Source organism: Citrus clementina, unplaced genomic scaffold (genome assembly GCF_000493195.1).
Source record: "Citrus clementina cultivar Clemenules unplaced genomic scaffold, Citrus_clementina_v1.0 scaffold_5, whole genome shotgun sequence".
Classification (NCBI taxonomy): domain Eukaryota; kingdom Viridiplantae; phylum Streptophyta; class Magnoliopsida; order Sapindales; family Rutaceae; genus Citrus; species Citrus x clementina.
The window spans coordinates 42,120,623-42,143,471 of NW_006262201.1; the positions used below are offsets into that span (position 1 = coordinate 42,120,623).

Consider the following 22,849-nt stretch of genomic DNA (forward strand, 5'->3'; position numbering starts at 1 on the left):
TCGTCGCTTTGTAGTAGTTGTTCTGCCTTCTGATTGACTATATATCTTCTCAGGTCTTTCTTCGGAAGAGAATTGGGAAAACAATTCAAAATATTGCAGAAGCTTTATGTAGTGAAAAAGGTTTGTTTTTGTTAGCTTCTTGTAATTTATTTTTCTTTTTTTTTGGTTATAAATGAAATTCAAGTTATAATATTTGAACATCAGATTGGTCTTAAAGGTTGAGTTTCACAAGGAAGTTTAATCAGCAAGGTTTTGAAGAGAGTGCGAAATATTGTGCAGCCACGACAATGATTGTAGAAACAAACCAGGAAAACTCTTTTGAGTAAGTTGCCATGGAGTCTTCAGCTTTTTCAAGAAATTTATTTTCGGATATTTATCTCTAATTTAGCACGGAAACATGTTTTAGGAGCTGGGATTCATTTGCCAAATGTTGTGCTGATCATTTTCCGGAAACCAGTGCCTTTTCGGTCATCCAAAAGGGAAGGATAATCTCAACAACACGTTCAGTTTTGCAACTACGAGGTATTAATCGTTGCTATTTAATAATGTTCTTTAAATTTCAGTTCATTATGAGAAGTTTCTATAATATTTCAGTTTTGCAGGTTTCAGGCTGCTTTCAAAGCCTGAGTTTTACATCAAAAAGAAAAGTGCTAGTTCAGGAAATGAAGTCAGGATTATTAAATCCAATTCACCTGTGACCTCTGAAGATGCATTGAAAGCTGATGGTGAGGACTTGAATGATCAAAATTCCAATCTTACCAGTGATCGCCAGGAGACAATTTCGTTGAGATCAATTTCTCAAATCCAAAGAGAGCTGCCTGAATCAAGTCTTGGATGGCCTCTTCTTCGAAGGAGTAATCAGAATCGTCAAGTTTTGAGTAGACTCCCGGAAAGAAATATGTCCGTAGTTGAATGGGCTATAGGCTTACATAGTAGAAGCAGCTCTATTGCCAGTCAAGGAAATAAGATTGAATTCGATTGTACTAAAACCGATAGTACCGACAGTTCTCTTGAAAGAGACAATGAATTTAGCACTCGGCAAATAATTCACAGTACTGAAGATGCTTCAACAGATGGCGGCAGGAACTCAATCAATGAGGAAAAATACAGAAATCCATGCGCTTCGGAAGAAGCTTGTACGGTTAGGGAAGGCATTTCAATTGATCAAAATGAAGAATATACTTCAACTGTTGATTATGGCTGGCCACTTCTTCGAATATCAGCTCCTGAGACCTCAGATTCTTTAAGAGATTGTGAAGATAAAACATTGCTCAATCAATCTACATCACCAACTCCACACTCCCAGATCAATTCGTTTTCTCCAAAAACAGAAAATCCTTTTCAAATGGACATTCCTTGTTCCGAGGGTAAATATGATGAGAATACTTTAACACCATCAACAGAGCTTTTCTTGAAATTAGTCTCGTCTAGGTGCAGGCAATTCAGCTATGAGGAGCTTAAACAAGCAACTTCTCAATTCTCTTCAGGTTCAATTATTTGTTCGATTTGTTGGGGAATACAACTTTATACTTTACAAGGCATAAAGGCAATAATCTCTCAACCTCTTTTTTCTTCTTTACTATGATTAGATAACTTAATTGGAGAGGGAGGTTGCAGCAATGTGTACAAAGGATGTCTATCAGATGGCAAGCAAGCAGCGGTGAAGGTTCTGAGATCTTACAAGGAAGCCTGGAATGACTTCTCCTCGGAAGTTGATATAACATCTTCTCTAGAGCAAAAAAGCATAACAACTCTAAATGGTGTGTGCATTGAAGATAATTATCTTATTCTGGTCTCTGACTTCTTGCCCAAAGGGAGTTTGGAGGAAAGCCTTCATGGTAAAATTGCACAACTTTTAAGGATTCAAAGTCTTACGATGTTTGCTTCTGCATACAAGTGGCCGCAATGTAATTTTTAATATTAGTGGTGTTTTTTGGATGTGAAACAGGTGCTGGTGAGCAATCTGTGTTGCCATGGGGGGTGAGGTTCGAAGTGGCTGTTGCAATTGCTGAGGCTCTTAATTACCTTCACAGTGAATGTTCACGGCCTGTTATTCACAGGGATGTAAAATCTTCAAACATTCTTCTCTCCTCTGACTTTCAGCCACAGGTATTATAGCCGACAAAAATGCTGGCTACTTGATTTCGGATTTTTCATTTTGCATCCAATATTAAGAAAATGTGAGCTGAAAAGAGAGCTTTTTATATGCAATTTCAAGAAGAATAATTGACCCTTCGCTTCCAAAAAGGATGAACGGCAAAAACACAATTGCTTCACCAATGTCAAATAACACAAGAATATAGTTTAAAATTACAATCAGTGATTCTCAATTTCCTTGAGGTTCATGGTGGCAGTCCTTTATTGCAGTTATCAGATTTTGGGCTTGCTATATGGGGGCCAACAGATTCTACTCACATGATTCGTGAAGATGTGGTAGGGACCTTCGGATATATCGCTCCAGAATATCTCATGCACGGGAAGGTCAGCGACAAAATTGACGTTTACTCCTTTGGGGTGGTTCTTCTTGAACTGTTATCAGGAAGAAGACCAATTGGTTTCAAAAATCTGAAAGGACCAGAGAGTCTTGTCAAGTGGGTGAGAATCTTTATCCTAATTTGAGTTCCCATCTTATTTGATATTATAGTTTGGCCAGGAACTCTACTGTTGTTTAAGTCTCCTTCACTACCTAAGCAAATTATGATATAATCCAGGCAAAACCGATATTAAAGAATGGGGATACAGAAACATTACTGGATCCAAAGTTAAGTAATGAGTACGACAATGCTCAAATGCAAAGAATGCTTCTTGCAGCAAACCTCTGCATCAACCAGTCCCCTCAACTTCGTCCCAATATGGGCCAGGTATTGTTATTATGTTATCTTGCAATTAAAATTCTGTTTCGTTTGAAGTGGCATCAAAGGCTTAGCTAACAAGACTTCTAATGCTGGCACTCCAGGTTCTCAAACTACTAAGAGGAGCAACTCATGCAACAGACTGGGTCGACCGCCATGCTGATGATATACTAGGATCAGGCATCCAGTTCCAGGAGGACGATGACTGTCAGAAATTTAGTAGCAAACCCCATTTGGATTTCCCAATTTTGGATATAGACCTTGAAGCCACGTCTCCTAGTAGTATTTACACTAAATCATTTTCCGGTACAGGAGAGAAGCCTACATCACTTATTGGTACAGAACGGACACAGCATCGTAAGCTGAAAGATTACTTAAAAGAAGAGCAAGACTGAACATTTATTTTTCACTGTTTATTTTTCCTCAATCATTTATTTTTCACTGTTTATTTTTCCTCAATCTACCTCCAGTGCACTATTTGTAGCTAGGCAATTCCTTTTCAGTCGAGTAGATAACCAGTAATTCTCAGCAATACGAAGAATCAACGGTCATTAAGAAATGTAGACAGAAGCAGTGAAAATTTAAGATGGAAAAAGAAATTTGCTTTTGATCTCCGCATTAATCATATATAAAATATGTACAAAGTGTATGGCCCAGAAGCCAATTTTGAAGGATTCCTCGAATGTTAATACAATCCTCGAATGTTAATACAATCCTACTTCTACAAAAATGTCCCGTATACTAACCCAGGTCTAAATTTTCACTAAAACGGTATTGAATAAGGCAACGCATATATGCCTGCTTCCGACAAGAAATGAGCACAAGGCCACAAAGAAGAATTTGGCTGGCAAGGCTCATCATTGCTACTCTTTAATCTTTTCAACCCTTGTGATTGCTGCTTTCTACCAAAAAGCCAATCTTCATCATCGCTATCATTTAGCTCAGCTTGTAATGGAGGTGGAACCCAGTCCTCTATCAAGGACTTATATAATGATTCTGGACTGGGCACTTTCTTCTCATAGAATGTGGTTCCATTGCAGGCACTTGCATCAAATTGAGCAATAGGACTGGCTTCATCAACCTTGCTCCTAGTAAGGCATTGTTGTTTATCTGGTGCTTTCTGAACAGAAGAATCTAACAGTGTTCCAACAGCTTGTCCCTCGCGGAGAGAGGAATCAGTTTTTCTATACTTTAGAGATGGTAGCCGAATCCGGAGGATATTTTCTATTGTGATCATATAACATTTTGCAGTTAATATACAAACACCTGCTAGACAATGTAAGACCTTCTAATCTACACTGAGAAATGAGTAACTCACTGTGAATTGTGATTGATGGTGTGGAAGATGGTGAGGCTTGCCTTTTCCTCTTGTTGCTGCTCTGTGTGCCATCAGACAAGTAGCACACAGGCTCATCAAGCTCATCTGTCAAACTACTCTTCTCTACACGTTCAGCTTCCTCATCTTCACATCTCTTTGAGGGGTTCTCTCCGATTAAAGATCTACTTTTCTCTTCTTGGTAAAACTTCTTCTCATTATTGATCTTTTTCACATTTCCGTCACTAAAACCACAGTGTTTTACCACCTTTCCTTTCCCCTCTTTCCTTTTCTCCTTCCTCTTCTTTTCTTTAAGTAATTCTGTTTTGGACTTATCCTTTTCACAATGGAGCTTTATTGCACCAGAATAACCATTTTAGAATAGAGTTCTAGGGAAGAGAAGAAGCATGGAAAGACAAGACTAACAAAGTGGGCAATCTTCAAAGTAAATCAAGGCCAGTTGCCAAAGTGTCAAAATACAAGGAGAAAACCAAAGGGTCTAATAAACCTTGCTCGCTTTTTTCTATATTACTTTCACCAAAATTAAAGTTTGCTAGCCATACTAGATACCAATGGTAAGCATAATCTAAACCCAATCTTTCATCATCATCTCAGTATCCAGTTACAAATAGACAATTAAGAAAAACATAAGCTTATTATCAAGAAAGTATTAGTCATTTATCATGACACTCAATTTGTATACAGTGATATAAAACTACCAAATAATATTAGGACTTTCAATTAAATAATAGTGCCCATTAAATCTGAGAACAGCTGATTATTTTAACAAGACTCTTCAATAATCCAGCAGGAAAAAACATGAAAAAAAACTTAAATAACATGTATGAACCAAAGAGTAGAAAGCAACAACTTTTTACTTACAAATTAATTCGTCACTACATGTCAAATTAAATTAACACATTAGAAAAAAAAGATTGATCCGAACACATTAGAAAGAAAAGATTGATCCGATCGAATCAATTACCCACAAACTATGGATTCATTCGTCAGATCCAAAACCCTAACCCCGTCTAAATTGTTTCTTCGTTAATAATCTAATTAACAAATAAAATGGGCATATAAACAAATTATAGGAGATGTACACAATTCACAAGATAAGCAGCAGTTGAGCAATAAACGCAAGAAACCAAGATTGCTCATCGAACCTTAATCGTTTCGATCAAGGCCTCACCACCACTAGCACCGTTCCTCGCACACAGCGTAGGCCGGAAAGGAAAGCACCTTGACATCCTAACAAATTTATACTAGAAAGCTTCAAGCTTTATTAATTATTTTACCCTGCGTTTAATTTCTTTCCTTGCTTGCAAGAACGAAACCCTAGAGGCGGCGACCGAGACAATTGAGAAAAAAGGCTTTCGATTTATTTCACGCGTTGGACGTCTATTTATAGAGTGGAAGCCGAGGTCTTAACCGACTTTTTATGTCGGTCCGCATCTTACGCAAATTCTAATCAGCATCGAATAAGGATACGTCGACTTCCTTTAAGAAAAAAAAAATCTCAATAAGAAAACATGTTTAATTAAAGGTTTCAACTATTTCTTTTTTTAAATAAAACTATGAGGCCCACTTGCTTCTAAAATAAAGAAAATAAAAACGTATTTAATTTATGTTTCAAAAATAGTTTTTAAATAAAAATAAAAGTTTCGTATCTTAGTTTCAAACAAACTCATTTTCAAATATAGTACTTCTATATTTTCTTTTTTCTTTTTTTCCTTTTTTTGTGCATTCTTATTTTTGAAGTTGACATAAACAAAAAATTCAATTTAGATGCAATTTTTAAGTATGGTTATTTAATAGTTCAATTGTTGGGTTAAAAATCACTTTTGATAAAATGACACTATCCTACAATTAAAATAATACACGAATTAAGTTTATCTCTAATATGTACAGTTTTACATATTTCCCCATGAATATTCCATTAAACTAAATTTATCCATAATCAAATAAAAAAATAAATTACTAAATTATAAATTAATTTTTGTAGTCACCAATTATTATATATACATATGTGTGTGTCATATATATTTTAATTATTTGAATTCTTATAATAATTTAACCATAAATTTTATTAAAAAATAAAATTATTTATTTATAATGGTAACGCATCAACGTTAATCAGCGATTTTCTTTCATATATGCTTGTTAATCACACACATTAACAACAACATACCCCTATAATTTTGATTGTCATAGCTAGTGGCAGTTTAATTTAATAAGGGTCAATTTGATAATTTAATAATTTTTAAAATAATTACTTTTAGATATCATGTAGAAATAATTAGTTGTGAAAAGAATAAGTTAAAAGTTTAATAAAATTTATTTATAAAAATATTGTGAGTTTTAAAAGTAATTTTGTGTGTTTAGTAAATTTTACTAGTAAGCTATTAAGAATGTAAATAACTGAATTGAATATAACGTTAAATAAAATTTATTTAAACATTTATAAATATGTATATAAAAATATTTTTATTGTCTGCATACAATAATTAAATATTTTAAATATTAAATTTATAATATTTTTAAAGTTAATGATTTTTATTTCTTAATTAATGAAAATAATTTTATATTCTTATGTATTAAAATAATTCTCAGAATAAATAATTACCTATTTTAATTTAATACGAATAACAAAAACTTTGTTATAGTCATTTTTGAACATTCGAATAGTCTTACTACACAAATAGAGGAATACATAGAGTTGAACATAGTAAAATAAAATATTAAAAGGCCACGGGAACTGAGTCAAAAAAAGGGTTGGTTAACTACCTGTTTATCAACTATTAAAATTAACTTTTAATAACAGAAACTTTGTTATAGTCATTTTTGTACATTCGTACTATACGGATAATTTCGTACTATACGGATAGAGAAATATGTAGAGTTGAATATAGTAAAATAAAATATTAAAAAACCAGGTGTCGATAACTGAGTCAAAGAAAGAGTTAAGAAATGGTTGGTTAAATGACCATTTATCAACTATTAAAATTAACTTTTAATTTTTTTTAAAATACTGTTTAATAAATTACGATCTGATCTAAATCAGAAAATTAAAGTTATCCCTAGTCAAAACCCCGAGCTTTGGTCAATTATAAACCCTTAACTCACTCAACACGCGCATTTTGCTTATTGCTGCGAAATTAAGCGAAAAGCGAGTACTGCAATCACAATTTTGGCAACGATGAGGAGACTTAACCGACTCGCCACCCTTAGCCGAACCGTTTCTAGCGGCGCCACCTCAGCAGCCACTCAACATCGTCATTATCAGCTGGCTCAACCGGCGGCTCTCTTCAGCACATTCTCATCTTGTCAATCTCAAGGTTTGGCGCAAAAGATCGTCGATCGGCTTGGTCCGTCTTTTGCTGGCGGAGTTGCGGGGTTCTCTGCGGCTGCCCCTTCACTAGCTCAAGACGCTAAGCCTCAGGCTAAGGAGCAGCCTCGGTCTGAGAAGTTTGGCGACGTCGTTCTCTATCAGTATGAAGCTTGTCCTTTCTGCAACAAAGTTAAAGGTCTCTTAGTTTATTTTTATCATCTTTCCTTTTTGTATTATTTCATTTTGTTAAGAAAAAAACGTGTTCTTGATCGGAAATTGCTTGGAAAATGACTTCTCGCAATTCAATTTCTTAGTTAAATGATTTATATTGTACTCCTTTTTACTATCACTGCAAAAATTTGTCTTTGTCATTCTGGATTAACTTTAAAGGTTCTGTTTCATAAAAGCATTTAACTATTTCATTTAAAATATGCTTTTGGGTAGGGTTGGTATTATTGTTTTGATAAGAATATGAATTCCTAAAGGTATTTTCCTATCGATCATAAAATCTTTTTTACCAAACTGAGGCTTGGTTCAGAATGACTGTGAGTCAGAGTATTAAGTCCTATAAACTTTAGATAGACACAATTGATTAATAAGTTCGTTTGTATTGATTGGTTTCTTTCGTTCTGTATCATTGACACTTTTCCCCCTCTCTTCCGTCAGCATTTTTGGATTATTATAGGATTCCTTACAAAGTTGTGGAGGTCAATCCTATCAGCAAAAAAGAGATTAAGTGGTCTGATTATAAGAAGGTGCCCATACTGAAGGTTGATGGTGAACAGATGGTGGATTCCTCAGGTTATTGATTGATTTTTAATGTCTTTTATCTGGAGTCCTTTTTTTTCCTACTTTATGACAATAAAGCATGAAATTTGATTGTGTCAATGTGATGATATCTGCTAAGGTTTTATGCTTTCATATGCCAGATATAATGGATAAGCTGTTCCAAAGGATTCATCTTGACAATGCTTCCTCTCAAAGCGATGAGGAGAAGAAGTGGCGTGCGTAAGATTTATGTTATTTCTTGCTCAACGTTTAGTCATGCCAAATTATTTTGAGCTTATCGCGTGCGACTATTCTTTCTGAATGCGTCTGTGCAATTGTTGATTGTTGATGCAGCTGCGCCTGTTTGGTCCAACAAATTTCTGTATAAATCTTATGTTGCCAGTATAATTAATATTCTATTACATTGGTTAAAACTAACCCATGTTACATCTTATCTTTGCTGAATTGTTGTTTTTGACACTGTATCTGACTGATAGGAGTGCGCATTATTTCCTACAAAAATGTTGACAATTATAAATAAACCGATTATGCTTTTACCAATGATGCAGGTGGGTGGATAATCACTTGGTGCATGTTTTGTCTCCGAACATATATCGAACCACTTCTGAAGCACTTGAGTCATTTGACTATATCTCCACTCAAGGTAATACATTGAAGTAACTTACAGCATCCTTTAGTGAACTTGGGCCTGGACTGGTGATTCAGGACTAGAGATTATCCCTTTTGACAAATATGATTAATGCTTACAGTGGGCCAAAACAATGGAGGTTTTACTTGTGGGCCTCGCCTGGGCTGTCCCTGGTCAAGACCAGTGCCATGCCCATGCACAGATATATTCTCTTGTTGGCCTTGTTGCAGGGAAAAATGTACTGATAGAAGCAGCATTAGGGAAGTAAATAAATTAACTAATATTCTGGATTTCTTTTTGTAACTACATTAAGGTTTTTGTGGGTGCCAACTAGTTGAGTTGGTAAAATCTCTTGGGCTGAAAACAGAGGTCTGGGGTTTGAACCCTGCTCACATGGGTGGGAGGGGATTTGGTTGCCATTAGGCTAAATAAACAACATTCAGGCTTAGGATTTCAGTTGGCAATGGAAGTTCAGATTGTTAGATTAATGAAACAGTCAAACTGTATCACTTGTTTTATGACATTACCCTTTCTAGCTTTAGGAAGGTGGTACAGGAATTTTCTACAGAGATGAATATGTAAGCCATCCCCAAAGTTATCTGATATTCCTGGCTTTCCACCATCTTGAAAAGACTGTTTGACAAGTTTGATCACAAATAATATATAGGCATTTTATTAGCTGCAATTGAGTGTCTTTCAGGATATCATGTTTTTATGTTTTAGTCTAACTGCTTCTTAATACATATATGACAGAATTTTTGTTTTTTAGCATTTCTTATTACTGTGGAGAGGAAAGCTTCTTACAGGATTATTTTGCATTACTAGTGATGCCCAAGATACTTATTGGCTATTGAAATTTTTAATGGTAAATTTTATAATCCAAACTGTGGATACAGCTGGCTGCTTTTGCACTGAGTGTGGAAGAATACTCTAGCTTTTTCATGTGTTAGCAGTTGGTTGTTTCTCTGCTTGTTTGCTTATTCTAGACTGAAGTTTCTCTGAATTTCCCATATGAATGTAGGCAACTTCAGTTTCACTGAGAAGTTAGTGGCGAAGTATGTTGGAGCAGCTGCAATGTATTTTGTGTCTAAGAAACTGAAGAAGAGACACAATATCACTGATGAACGAGCGTCATTGTATGAAGCTGCGGAAATATGGGTGGATGCTTTGAATGGCCGGCATTATCTTGGTCTGTTCAACTGTAATTTGTGCTTTTCCATGGTAGACATTACATGTGATGCTCATGCATTAACATCTACCCTATCTCATCTAACAGGTGGCTCAAGACCAAATTTAGCCGATCTTGCTGTGTTTGGAGTTCTGAGGCCAATTCGACACCTGAAGTCTGGTAGGGATATGGTGGAGCATACACGAATTGGGGATTGGTACACTCGAATGGAGAGCAGCGTGGGTTCCTCTAGGATCAAGGAGTAATAATCTAGGATCAAGGTGTAAGATTCGGATAATTTTCTTAAGTAGTGGTTAAACTGAGATATAATGAAATGGATTATGCCACTAATAAGCAGTCACTGGAAGCGAAAAATACAAAATAAGGTATTATTATCCTGTTGATGGGAGAAAGAAAATGGATTTCTTTTCCCATGTTTTTGTTTTATTGACATTTTGTATCCACTTGGTGACTGTTTTTGTATATTAAATGCTTACTTCAATTTGCCCTTCAAGATTTCCAAGGTATGTCTAAATGTGCTGTTAATAAAGTTGTTAATATTTTGCCTTGTGAAAGAGAGGTTTCTGGGCCTCACAACCCCAACCATCTGGGCAAATTTGCCGTGTTGTTTTCTGTTTATCCTTCCAAATCAAATGGTGACTTGCACGTAATTGTGTATGGGGTCCATAGTGAGGCTGTGGTTGAGAAAGAAACATTGGGAATCAAAGATTTTGAATCTCTAGAAATTGCTATTTTTTTTTTCAAATAAAAGTAAACAATCAAGTGTATTTCATATTTCCTGGCGTGATTACATATAAAGACAATTCAAGCGTATGGTCAAGCATCGTACTTCATACATATGTAAAATTTCCACATTGATTAGTGATTACATTATACACCAATTGGTAGCAAGTAGCGGCCTAAATTAGTGAAATTTGGTTTAATTTTTTATAGACATGAAAAGATTCCATTCTAAAATCATGCTAGTTCTTTGATTTTTTTTTTTTTATAATTTTTTGGGCAAGAGATAACAACTGGACACTCAATTACTCTCGTTGTAAGTTTATCTTCCTTTCACGCTGTTCACCACATGATTTTCACCCGCTGCCACTTTTAGCTCTTTAAACAGCAGACCCTCTCTGTAAGGTCAAACTCAGGCTTTTTTAGTATCAAAATAATTTTTCACTGATTCACTCTGCTGCATGTCCTTTTCATTCAAGCGGCAGAATTATGCTTGGTGGGTAGCCAAGCTACTGCGTTTTAAATATCTGTCCCGCTGTCTTAATGCCATACGGCTACAAGATTGATCGGGGCTAAGCTAAATCAGATATTTTTACCCAACACCCACCTTAATGGGGATTAATTTTAAGGACCAAATTTCTCTATCCATTATCTGACCAAGCTCCCATGTCTTAGCTGCCTAAGTTGTCGGTATCTCCTTCTGTCGTACGGAAAAATAAGTTACTAACGCGCAGTGGCTGCATTAGGTTAAACCGGCGGTGCAGGCCATGGTTAATTATAACACACTACAGCTAACCCCTACGCATTGTTTAGATAATTAAAGTAGATCTGCTACTAAAACAACACTCTCTATTACTCGGTTAAAAGGCTGTCAGAAATTATTTTTTCGATTTTGGGTGTTAAGCAGTTCCCGTTGCCAAAGTGCCAGCTGCCGAGTGCCCGCAAAAGTTATCAAAGCTTTTGCCTCATTGCATGAAGCGGTTACGTGGCAAGCCGCTGTCTCGTTGGCAAATCCGAAAAGATGAAAATGGATATATGCTAGACTAGGCATTATGATTGAAAGTCTAAAAGCTAAATAACAAGTATCACCGATACTTTAGGGGGAGGAATTTGTGGTGCAATTGTGCTACTGTATTATAATTATATTAAATTATTGAATGCTAATAGATTTTATTTATTCAAGTACATCCAACGGTTGCACTGTATTCGAACCCAGAAAAGTGACATTAGGACCCACGTTTCTTCTCGATGATGACCAGTCGTGGTTATAATCTCCATCACTATATCGATCTCTAATCCGACGGTCGAGACTACAGATGAGAACTCTCCCCGGCTCATACGTAATTCGTTAATATTATATTATAAATGGTAGCGTCAACTGTTTTTTTTTTCTTTTGATGGGTGGGTGGTGTTAACTGTTAAGCTTGGAAATTTTGTCGTTGTGATGCCCACATAAATACAAACCGAGAAATAGAACTGAATATGTGTTCAAAGTTGGTGGAATTCATTCAAAATTTAAAAATAGAAAAAGTAGATAATAAAAATTGCTATTCTTCAGCCATTCCCAATGACTAAACTGACAATTTCTCCTACAACGTCTGACTCTTTCGCGTCTGAATTGAGTAAATTTCTCTTTCTTTTTTTCTTATTATTATTATTATTTTCTCTCTCCTTAATTTTTCTGGGCCGATGGTTCTGTGACTTGCTGTCACAAAATCTGCGTGCTTGTACGTCGTCGTTTACCGCCACCCTGATGTCTCTTTCATAAATGCCCTTTTGTTGGTTTTGCAGCTTAGCTGTCGTTGGGATTTGACGAAAGAAAAGAGAGATTAAATTAAGAGAGATACGCACTCCCAGGCTCTCTCGCTTTTGTTTTTGCATTCTGAGTGAAACTTGCATAATACATGTTGAGCTGATGAGTCGGTTCAATGGTGCTTATACCATACAATCAGTAGTAGGATTTGCAATAAATTTTACTATTTTCTAAATATAAAATTTTACATAACAAATAATATTACTGGACAGACTCACCACATCAATTGCCTGTCATGCAAATTTTTCTCTTGCACTTTTAGTTCCTTAATCACCTCATTGGAAACAAATTATGTCCATTAAAAAAAAGTTTAAGAGTTTAAAATTAATCACGTAAAAAATGGAAAAAGATGAAGAAACTTTTGTCAGTTTCCCAATATTGTATAATATATAAATAACCATCCACGGGATTCTTTCTTTTTATTTCATTACAGTCCCGTTTCAGCTAAACCAGAAACCAAAACCACGAGGATGGTGGAAGGGTTACGCCAATTTAATTAAAAGAGAGAGAAAGTGGGTCATGCATCTCTTCTGATATAACAATAACGTTAAAATGAACCTCTCTAACTATATACCTACCCATTTTCAATTTCATATTCGTTTCTTGAGTTTTCTTTTTTCTTCTTATTAATAGCTCTTCATTAAATATATGAATCAGAATACATACAAGAAAGAGCGTACGTTTTTGGCGTTTGTTTAGGTTTCTTTCTCAGTTTCTGGCAGCAGTCATCATATATGGCTGTTCAAGCACAGTTGTATCCTGAAAATTTGGGTAATTTACCTATGTGTGGCTTGCAAATGCAACAGGACTGGGCGGTAATTAATCCCGTTCCTGTTTCTTCTGCAGCCATTAATGCTGATCTTCGTTTCAGTTTTCAGGACACTCGTCATCACCACCATTTTCTTTTTGCACATCCTGATCATAGCCAGCAAAACCCTCATCAAAACCTGGTCTTTGATTCAAACAGTAAAGCTTCCTCTTCTTCTTCGTCAACTCGTGCTGGTAATATTTTCTCATCAATGGCTGCACTACCTCAATCTCTTCATACCCAACTTGAGCTTCAAAGGCAGGAACTTGAATGCATCCTACATATTCAGGTAAATATCTTCATGGGTTCTCTTTAAATTTATCTTTTTTTCAATTTCTTGTCTTAGGATTGTCAATTTATTTATTTCTTTTGGAATGTATGAATAGAGTGAAAGATTAAGATCTGCTCTGCTAGAGCACAGAAAGCAGCAACTTGGGGCTGTGTTAAAGAGCGTGGAATCAAAGGCGATGAATTTGATGAGGCAGAAAGAAGAGGACTTGATACAGGCAACAAGGAGAGCAATGGAGCTGGAAGCTTGTTTGAGAAAAGCAGAAATGGAGAACGAGTCATGGCAAAGATTGGCAAGAGCAAATGAAGCTACGGTTATGGATCTAAGCAACACTCTTGAACAAGTCAAAGAAAGAATAGTCTTGGTCAGCAACAGAGCTGAAGATGCAGAATCAGTTTGTTGTGATTCATGTGATGATAATAATAGAGAACAAGAACTGAAGGAAGAGAGAAGAAAGCTGGCTTGTAAGCGCTGCAATTCGAGGAACTCGTGTGTTCTTCTTTTACCCTGCAGGCACCTCTGCTCGTGCAAGCAATGTGAAGCTTTTCTTGTTTCTTGTCCTGTCTGTAACTCTGCTAAGGTAGCAAGCATGGAGGTCTTTCGGTTCTGATTTCTAACTTCTAACTAGAAAGTCACAATATTGTAAAGAAAAAGGAAAAAAGAAATGTAAGGTCAAGCAGATCATGAAATTCTTAGTTTTTTTTTTCATCTTTTTATCGTTTTGCTTTTCGGAGTCAATGTTGACAGATTTTTTTGCGTACTGCTAGCCACCCATACATGAATTGAAATGATGATTAGTTTCAGTAGGGGATGAAAGAATCTTCCACCTTTTAACTTGCTCTGGGATTTTAAACATTTTCTTGTTTTAGATTTTTCTAATATAAAAGAAAAATCAAGAAAAACAAAATTCTTTTTGTTTTCTTACAGGGTGAGAGAGATTGATGTGGTTCTCTTTTGTTTTACCAATAAATTGCCAGCCATGTGCCCTCAGATCAGTTGGCCGTAAAAGTGTAATGTCTCGACTGACAAATAAAGATTTTCTTGAAAGCAAATGTGTCAAAGGATGGAACTGCCACCGCCATTATCTCTGTTTCCTTCTTCCAACGAGTTGGAATTAATTGCTCTAGAAAATCACACAAGCTCAGTAACAACGGCAACGTAAAACTAGGGTCTAGGTGCCTAGAAATGAAAATATAAACGCAGTCAAAGCTTTAACCCCAAACAGCTCTAGGCCTCTAGCCTTTGATTGTTTGATCTGGAGTCTACACCACACTGTTTTCGAATTTCCTGCCACATGATGGTCCCCCGTTGAGGGTCACGTGGGTCCACAACGTGGATCATGCAATTGGGTCCCTCGACCAACATGGAATCGTTTTGAAAATGAGAAAGCAAAAATGGCTCGTTCTTGGCCCGAGACAGTATATTATAAGAATCCCTCTAAGTTATATGTATGTATCTTACAACTCTCTCATATAAATAATGAGTAGATTTATATTATTTATTATTCATGTGAGAGAGGTATAAGGTACATTTATGTAACTTAGCATTAGCCATATTATAATGGAGTCGACAGAGGCAGACCAAAAAGGTCGATTATTATGATTAATCCATAAGCCCCCTGGTGTGATCATTTGCTCTCATACCGAGCAGATAATTAATTGAGATTAGCCGTGAGCTACGTAAATTGGAGTTTGTAATTTGGGTAGGGCAAATCCGTTTTCGTTTGGATTTTTCGGGTATTGATTTGGACTGTAATTCATTTGATTTGGAGAATTCAATACAATCACATATGAATTCAACTAAGGATGCCAATTTGTCGGCTCGGGCTTGGGGTCAAGCCCGAGTCCGATCAGATCACAAAAATAAAAGAGCCAACTAAAAAAAAACCTAAACATTCAAATTTCAGGTCATATTTTTTTTCAAGCTCGAATTTTATGATATTTAAGTTTTTTTGAAGATAAATAATTGTATAAATAATAAAATAAAGATAATATAAAATTATGTCTTATAAAATTATATAAATAAAATCTTTTTTTATTTTGAATTTACTCTAATCTGAATTTTAATCGGACCCTCATATTTAGGCTCGAGCCCAACCTGAAATCCTTAAATTTGGGTCAAAACCTGAAAAATTCGGATTGAATTAATTGGACCAAAATTCGGGTCGAACTTTTTTGTCATGCATAAATTTGACCTGAATTTTCTATTAATTAAATTTAAAGTGTTGATTTCAATAATTTAACAAATAACTTTTTATATAATAAGTTTGAAAAAATAAAAACAGAAATTTAACAATTTATCGATTTGTCGGACCGCCATCTCCATCAGGTGAAATGTCACCGTTAGTATGGTTAGACTCGCCAACCAATGAGCAATATTACTTCAGCATCATTGAGGTAAAAAAATGAATGTGTTTTATTCAGATCCAGTTCAAAAAATCGAAAACTTTTTTACTTCCATATATCCGGACAATTATCAAAGTTTTTGGGCAAATAAGTTGGTCCAATGTAGATATCGTCAATTTCTAATCTTTTTTTCATGTCATTCACGAGTGCAAGGAACCCTAGCATACGTCGGTGGATTACGAGTGGGTTTTCTTACACCCTTCAAAATTTCTCATAAAATCCTTTTATCATAGAAATTACTTAGACAATAAAAGATAAATTAATTCATTTTTTATTTTGGTTAGAATTTCAATTAAAAACTTAAATAAATTATTGTTTTAACAATTTTTTTTACACCCAACCCATTTCATAATTTACATTTGTATTTTAAATTTAATTTAAAAATATTTTCTTAAAGAAAATTATAAGAGTTTAGACTCATGAAACAGAAATTATGTGATAAAAAGAAAATAATTGAAAATTTTAGAATTTTATGTATTTTCAAAATAAAAAATTAAGAGAAACATTTTTATAATAGTGAAATTTTATGTAAAGATAGTTAAATATATTGGTTTGTACTTATAAATTAAGTTAAATATATTGGTTTGTACTTATAAATTAAATTGGTGTATGATATGAAATAAAATTAAAAAAAAAGTGTTATAAGTACTTTAGAGGGGTGTTAGAAACCGTGCTCATAAATTAAGGCACAATTTGAGATTATTTTTCAAAGGATCAAAAATGATTTTAAAAAGATAAAAGCCAATTTTGGTGTATAGTATTTTTTTAGAAATTATTTTTAGCAAAATCATCTCATCTGACAAAAAATTTTAAAAAGCAGGGAAGAATTAGTTTTTTAAAATTTGAGTTTCAAAATCATTTATAGTTAATACAATTGTTTATATATACTCATGTATATTATAAAAATATAAAATTATCCTTAATAGTTTAAAAATAAAATCGTTAAATTTAAAAAGATTATCATTGTTGTCAATTATATTGAGATAAAAAATAAAAAATAAAAGTAATAATATGAATATTTATTTTAATTATCAATTATTATACATACATTAAAAATAATTATATATAATTATATATATTTGTAAATATATAAATTGTTTATATTATTATAATAATTTAACCATAAAATTTATGAAATACTATTTTAAAAATTCATTCTACTTTCAAAAAATTAATTTTACTTAACATTTAAGGAATTTTCTTTATAAATTAATTATTTCATGACAGTTATGTTAAAAGCTTCAATAGTGATCGGCCTTAAACGCGGGAACGCGTGACGCCTAGAAGAAGTATAGAGGCCTGCCTGTGGGCAATGAAGTACTGAAGTTGCACAACCGAGGATCGTGTGCCACGTGTCAATAAAAGAAAACCGAGTGTGCCATTAACTTACTTGTAGAAGGTTAACACACAAAATTTTCCCTAATTACTCCCAGGATCTTTTTCTATTCGGTCTACTCATCCTGGCCTTAGGACTTTGCGTACAAAATAGAAGAAACGAATCCTTCAGCCCTCGATCATCAGCCATCAGATCAAAAAATTCCAATCATCAATTTTCAATATGCAACAAGGAGATTACAGCTCCTATTATCACCAATACCCTAACCCTAACCCTAACCCCAATCCAGCGGTGGATCTTCAACCGAGGTCTTACGCATCAGCACCGCCGTTCAGTACCAGTTACTCTCCGTCTGATTACTCGGGGGGATATTCCCAAAACTACCCTCCATATCCTCAAAATTCCGATCCTGTCCCTCCCACGGCCCCTTCCTACACCCCGGCAACTCCCACAGCAACGCCGTCCCCGCCAAACCCTAATTCACTTTCTTCATTCAATCCCATTCCTCCGCAACAATTCCCGCCGTATGACTCCCATGCACCCTACCAACCGCCACAGCAGCCGCCGGCTTTCTACCCGCCGTTTGATCAGCATCAGACGGGCCCCAATTACGCCCCGCCAAATCCTAATCCCAATTCGCCTTACTCATCCACTCCTTTTAGCCACGTGGGCTCGACGGTCCCGCCAGTGTATGATAATCTCTACGAGAATCCCAATTCGGTGAAATTCGATTCTGGTGTTGGGTATTTTGATGATAAATACGGAGGTTATAACGGAAGCCGTTCGAATTTGGGCTCCGATCTTTATGCAAAGCGACCAGAGAGTGTTAATCTTCCGCTTTATGATGATGGATATGGGGACGGTGTTTATGCGTATGAAGGGGGCAAACTGGAGCCATACGGCGCACGTGGCACGGTTCCAAAGTCATCGAATTCGACTTTGTTTGACGATTATGGGCGATCAATCAGTTTCCCATCCGCCAAGGACTCTCGATCATCTGTGGGATCGGGTTCGAGTAAGATTGTGAGAGCAGTACCAAAGGTGGACACCCATCAGGATGTAAAGAGTGGGGTCCAGAAGTTTCGGGTCAAGTTGTTGGCTGAAAGTGGAGGCCAGAGTACCATGGACGTGCTCTGCCAGGTTAGTACAAGTCTACGTTAATTGAATTAGCTTGTCTATCCGGACCATTATGGATTTATTTAGTGTAATTTGAATATTTATTGGTGGTAAAATTCTATCAAGTAGAATGCAGTAGTTGCAGTTAATGGGAAATATATCTATGGTATTGGATTTACACATTTTCTGGTATTTAATAGTTCTCTTTGAAAAATAGTAAATAAAAATTTATTGGAGTTCCGAACAGAATAGCAGATGCTTGGAGAATCCTCTGTGGATTTTCCTTGGTAATATTTGTTATTATCGTTTTTTCTATTGTAGGATTTTTTATTGCTTACAATCGATGTTGTCAAGAATGATAATACCTTTAGAAGGTAGTTATTGTTAGTATTACCTAAAGCACTCCAATCATTTGGTGTTTATTATCTTTTTGCAGATTGGCTTGGATGGAATTCGTATGCTTGATCCAAATACGAGCCGGACATTGAGAATATATCCTCTTGAGAATATCACAAGATGTGAGGTGAGTTATTGATTCCCCTTTCTGAATTTCTCTCTCACTGGTATTTTCTGGCCTTAATATTGAGAGAGATTTTTGTTTTCTATTGTAGCTTGCCGATTCATCTACCCTGGCATTCTGGTCCAAGAGTTCCGTGGACATTGAACCAAGACGTATTAGATTACAATCAAATAGTTACACTGCCACCACCCTATTGGACATAGTGACAGCTGCTACTGTACAGGTTTGGTTCACAGACTCACGAGAATAATATTTTTATTGCTTAAAAATGGTTAATTTTTATTTAATTCTTTTTCGGTTGTCAACAAGTAATAACTTTGACAATCCTTTGAAAAATGAATCTTATGGTAACAATGAGCTGAACTCAAGGTCTGACTAGAAATGGCTCGAAAAACAGTTGTGTAGCTTTAGTGTTCTTTCTGCTTCCAACTTGGGTTGATCCATGCAAGTCAATCTGTGTTTTTATATAATTTTAAGTGTAAAATTATCATATTGTTCAATAAATGCAATTTTTTATGTAATTTTAAGTCAATCTGTGTAGCTTTAGTGTTCTTTCTGCTTCCAACTTGGGTTGATCCATGCAAGTCGATCTGTGTTTTTTATATAATTTCAAGTGTAAAATTATCATATTGATCAGTAAATTTAATTTTTTTCTTAAGTATTTGTACAATGGATACCTAAGATGGACCTACTGTTATATTTCTTTAAGTTAGTTTCTTGATTGTCATACCAATGCCACTTATGAGATGGTGTCTATCAATTCATCTTGAGATCTTATAAATTATGACATGCTGCTGCTTCTTTCATGTGGAAGATTTTAGAATGGCTGTTATGACCTTTACCATGTATATGTTTTTAAGGCTTAACTTTTAGATAATATCAATGGCTTTTTTATCATAATGGTAGAATGTATTTGACTTGATTCTGAATCTTATTTTCGAGTCCTCTAGAGTAACACAAGTGGTTCTCCGATTTGTATACCTTTTTAAACATTTTGAAGTGACTTGTGTCTTGCAGTTGAAGGAGATGGGTGGTGGAAGGAGCAGGTCTTCTGATTCCTTGAAGACAGCCGAACAGACTGGGGAGCAGAAGAAAGGCTTTGCTGATTGGATGAACTTGATGAAACCTGGCAACGAGGAGAAAGATCATTGGGTAAGATTAGAGACATGTTTTCTTGATTTCTTCTATATATTTGACATGTATGTTAACCTTTTGCATTCTATTTGATTCATTTTGTTATTTTAAGTTGACTAGTATTTCGATTTTAAAGTTATACTTAATATGGTTATTTTTATTATTTTTGTTTTACATAGGTCCCTGATGAAGCTGTTTCAAAGTGTACAGCATGTGGGACAGATTTTTCGGCTTTTGTGCGCAAGGTACATCTGTTTTCATGAGTTTTGACTTTTGCATGCCTTGGCACCTAACCTCCTGTTCTTCCCACTTCTTTCAGCATCACTGCAGGAACTGTGGTGATATTTTCTGTGACAAGTGTACCCACGGAAGGATTGCTCTTACTGCTGATGCGAACGCTCAGCCGGTTCGAGTTTGTGACCGATGCATGGTAGGCGTTATCGATTGGCTTATCAGCCTTGCTTAAATCTTAATGTCCTTTTTTTCTTTTCCTGGCTTCTATCAGCATGTTGGTCCTATCATGATTAGATTTCATATTTTTCCTTTATGCTTCCCTTCTAAGTTCTTGATGTGTCTTGGACAAGCTATTCACATGATTATTCATGACCTTCCTGGTTAGCCATGGAGTGGATAGAGAACAATGTTACTTACATGGTTTGGTTGGTTTCCTGCTGAGTTCTCCTTTAACCTGATAAAAACAGAAGAAATTAGTCTTTTCTTTATTTGACGATAAATGGTGCAACAGTTTATGCTAATGGGCAGTAAAATTGTCTGAACTCATGCAGATTTAGGTGAACATAAGATGTAATTTTCCATTAACTTTCTGTTTTGTGGGTCTCTCCCTCTAAAGTGAATCCTCATTAGTTCTCTGACCATTACCATCTTTTGTGGGGGCAATGATTATTCTTTGCCTAAATCATCGAAGAGTTCCTTGAAATAAGTACTTTTTCATATTTACTCGTTTAGTTGTATGGTGAAAGATACATGTCGCCAGCGTTGGAATATATAGTGTTTTAAGATAGTGAAAAGGATTTATGTGGATCATTCCATTTGCATACTAACTCCAGCTAAAAGGGTTGGCATGCTCGTCATCCTCCTCTTTCATGAAGCTTACATGAGCATTTATTCAGTGCCACTTTATTACAGATGTATAACATACACTTTCCCTTCTAATAGTGTAATATATGCATAGTCTCCGAAGGTCTAGGACTATTCTTACAGTATTATTGTCCTTTGTAGGCGGAAGTGACTCAGAGGCTAAGTAATGCTAAAGAAATGGCTAATAAACCTGCATTACAGAGTCATGAGGATCTTGCGAGGAAGCTTCAGGTAATTGATGTGTTCTTATTCATTTCAAACTATTTTACCAGCGTAAATGTAGCCTCTTTTTTTTGTTTTTGGGGGGGGGGGGGGGGGGGGGGTGGTTTGGGGATAGATAGGAACAAAGAGTAAATGTCGCTTTTAAACTTAAATGTCTGGTGGTAATTTGTATTTTATTGATGCCAATTAATTGTGATAGGAGGAAATGGAGAAAAATCGCAAGTCATCATCAGGTATTTATTCTCTTAAATATAGAATATTTTAATATATGCTTCCCTTTAAAGTTTTACTCGGATGGGTGGTTTCCACCTGTGTTTCATTGGCTATATGCAGTGCTAATTGATTGTTTGCTTTTGCAGGATCCAAGTCTGATGGATCTGGTAGACGGATGAGGGAAGTTGCTTGTCCCACTTGCACTGTCCATTTGCAGGTTTGTAATTCTCCCTCACCATTAATGTGAAAGATGCGTAGCATTTGGAAAAGGCTAAGATTTCTTATGTTGTATGCCATATGCAAAATTGTTGTACAATTGCGAATGGCACGTCAGATATATCTTAGTGACTTAAAGTGCAATAAATTGATAGTTTTACATGTCATTGTGGATTGATTATGAGAATTTTTACAGGTCCAAGTACCGAGCTCAGGTTCTGAGACTATTGAGTGTGGAGTTTGCCAGCATCCTTTCCTTGTGAGTGCTCATTGATTTTTACAACTGGTGAAGGCTACCGAACGCCTTATCTATAGTAATTCTGGTTGAACTTATTTTACTTGTTCAGCTTGTGATTATTAATAATTTGGATTAGTTTGTATAGTATCTATTCTTGGTCTGTTCAGTGAATTCTATTGACTTTATGATTACCTTTTAGTAATCTGTGCTGTGCATATGGAGTGAGTTCAAGTTCATTCAATCTGAGCGTCATCAGTTTATAAAATTGACAGTTAATTTACTGGAGAATTTATGGGGTGTGTGTGTGTGTGTAGAGTAATGTTTTCATGAGGGATTCTATATTTTATTGAAGTAAGGAATTTCTTAAAAGATTAGAAAAGTATAATTTTTAATGCAGTGTATTTTATTTGTGGTGTATTGAAGTTTGTATATGTTTATTTTTTGGCTTATTCTTATCTTTAATAAATTCAGGAAATTTTTATTAGATAAACACTATACATATATCTAGGGTTCTGTTCCCAGATTAGAACAGTGTCCGGAAAATCCAAAGGCCCTGCATATAATAGGCCCTGGTAGGGTCGTGCTAATATTAAAAAATCCAAACGCTGGGATGTCCC

At 35.4% G+C, this 22,849-nt stretch overlaps 5 protein-coding genes across 10 annotated transcripts in view; 4 read left to right on the forward strand and 1 right to left on the reverse strand.

Annotated features, from left to right (window-relative positions):
* LOC18040506 (probable receptor-like serine/threonine-protein kinase At5g57670) overlaps window positions 1–3,460 on the forward strand; it is a 4,101-nt gene extending 641 nt beyond the window's left edge. Inside the window, exons 2-11 of one of the 3 annotated variants that reach the window (XM_024183975.1) lie at window positions 54–120; window positions 205–322; window positions 407–522; window positions 603–1,487; window positions 1,590–1,838; window positions 1,949–2,109; window positions 2,368–2,595; window positions 2,712–2,861; window positions 2,957–3,274; window positions 3,307–3,460. In XM_024183975.1, coding sequence (XP_024039743.1) covers window positions 288–322; window positions 407–522; window positions 603–1,487; window positions 1,590–1,838; window positions 1,949–2,109; window positions 2,368–2,595; window positions 2,712–2,861; window positions 2,957–3,247 — 2,115 coding nt within the window. In that variant the 5' untranslated portion in view covers window positions 54–120; window positions 205–287 and the 3' untranslated portion in view covers window positions 3,248–3,274; window positions 3,307–3,460. Of the gene's footprint in view, window positions 1–53; window positions 121–204; window positions 323–406; window positions 523–602; window positions 1,488–1,589; window positions 1,839–1,948; window positions 2,110–2,367; window positions 2,596–2,711; window positions 2,862–2,956 lie in introns of all 3 variants that reach the window. The other 2 variants (XM_006435152.2, XM_024183976.1) reach the window with 2 other exon arrangements.
* LOC18041868 lies at window positions 3,452–5,556 on the reverse strand. The gene is made up of 3 exons (XM_006435153.2): window positions 5,334–5,556; window positions 4,171–4,519; window positions 3,452–4,076 (listed from the first exon to the last, which is right to left on the reverse strand). The coding sequence occupies exons 1-3, from the start codon at window positions 5,415–5,417 to the stop codon at window positions 3,616–3,618; spliced, it is 894 nt and encodes a 297-aa protein (XP_006435216.1). The 5' UTR covers window positions 5,418–5,556; the 3' UTR covers window positions 3,452–3,615.
* A 1,674-nt stretch (window positions 5,557–7,230) lies between these two features.
* Window positions 7,231–10,606, forward strand: LOC18041869 (prostaglandin E synthase 2). Of its 2 annotated transcripts, none has more exons than XR_002905536.1 (6): window positions 7,231–7,694; window positions 8,165–8,299; window positions 8,428–8,502; window positions 8,836–8,930; window positions 9,037–9,780; window positions 9,937–10,024. XR_002905536.1 is itself a non-coding variant. In XM_006435154.2 (6 exons), exons 1-6 carry the CDS (start codon window positions 7,367–7,369, stop codon window positions 10,347–10,349), a joined length of 963 nt encoding a protein of 320 aa, XP_006435217.1. In that variant the 5' UTR covers window positions 7,240–7,366; the 3' UTR covers window positions 10,350–10,606. The 2 variants fall into 2 exon arrangements, 1 of the variants encoding a protein (XP_006435217.1); XM_006435154.2 differs by lacking the exon at window positions 9,037–9,780 and adding an exon at window positions 10,192–10,606 and having other exon boundaries at window positions 7,240–7,694; window positions 8,428–8,506; window positions 9,937–10,104.
* Window positions 10,607–13,285: 2,679 nt separating this feature from the next.
* On the forward strand, window positions 13,286–14,443 carry LOC18042299 (probable BOI-related E3 ubiquitin-protein ligase 2). The gene is made up of 2 exons (XM_006435155.2): window positions 13,286–13,734; window positions 13,832–14,443. The coding sequence occupies exons 1-2, from the start codon at window positions 13,372–13,374 to the stop codon at window positions 14,342–14,344; spliced, it is 876 nt and encodes a 291-aa protein (XP_006435218.1). The 5' UTR covers window positions 13,286–13,371; the 3' UTR covers window positions 14,345–14,443.
* A 3,054-nt stretch (window positions 14,444–17,497) lies between these two features.
* Window positions 17,498–22,512, forward strand: LOC18042300 (protein FREE1). Of its 3 annotated transcripts, none has more exons than XM_006435156.2 (10): window positions 17,498–18,615; window positions 19,028–19,114; window positions 19,203–19,334; window positions 20,129–20,263; window positions 20,425–20,490; window positions 20,565–20,675; window positions 21,485–21,574; window positions 21,768–21,798; window positions 21,925–21,995; window positions 22,191–22,512. In XM_006435156.2, the coding sequence occupies exons 1-10, from the start codon at window positions 17,698–17,700 to the stop codon at window positions 22,266–22,268; spliced, it is 1,719 nt and encodes a 572-aa protein (XP_006435219.1). In that variant the 5' UTR covers window positions 17,498–17,697; the 3' UTR covers window positions 22,269–22,512. The 3 variants fall into 3 exon arrangements, with proteins under 3 accessions (XP_006435219.1, XP_006435220.1, XP_024039932.1); XM_006435157.2 differs by having other exon boundaries at window positions 17,499–18,615; window positions 21,765–21,798; XM_024184164.1 differs by lacking the exon at window positions 21,768–21,798 and having other exon boundaries at window positions 17,500–18,615; window positions 22,191–22,278.
* The last annotated feature ends 337 nt before the right edge of the window (window positions 22,513–22,849 follow it).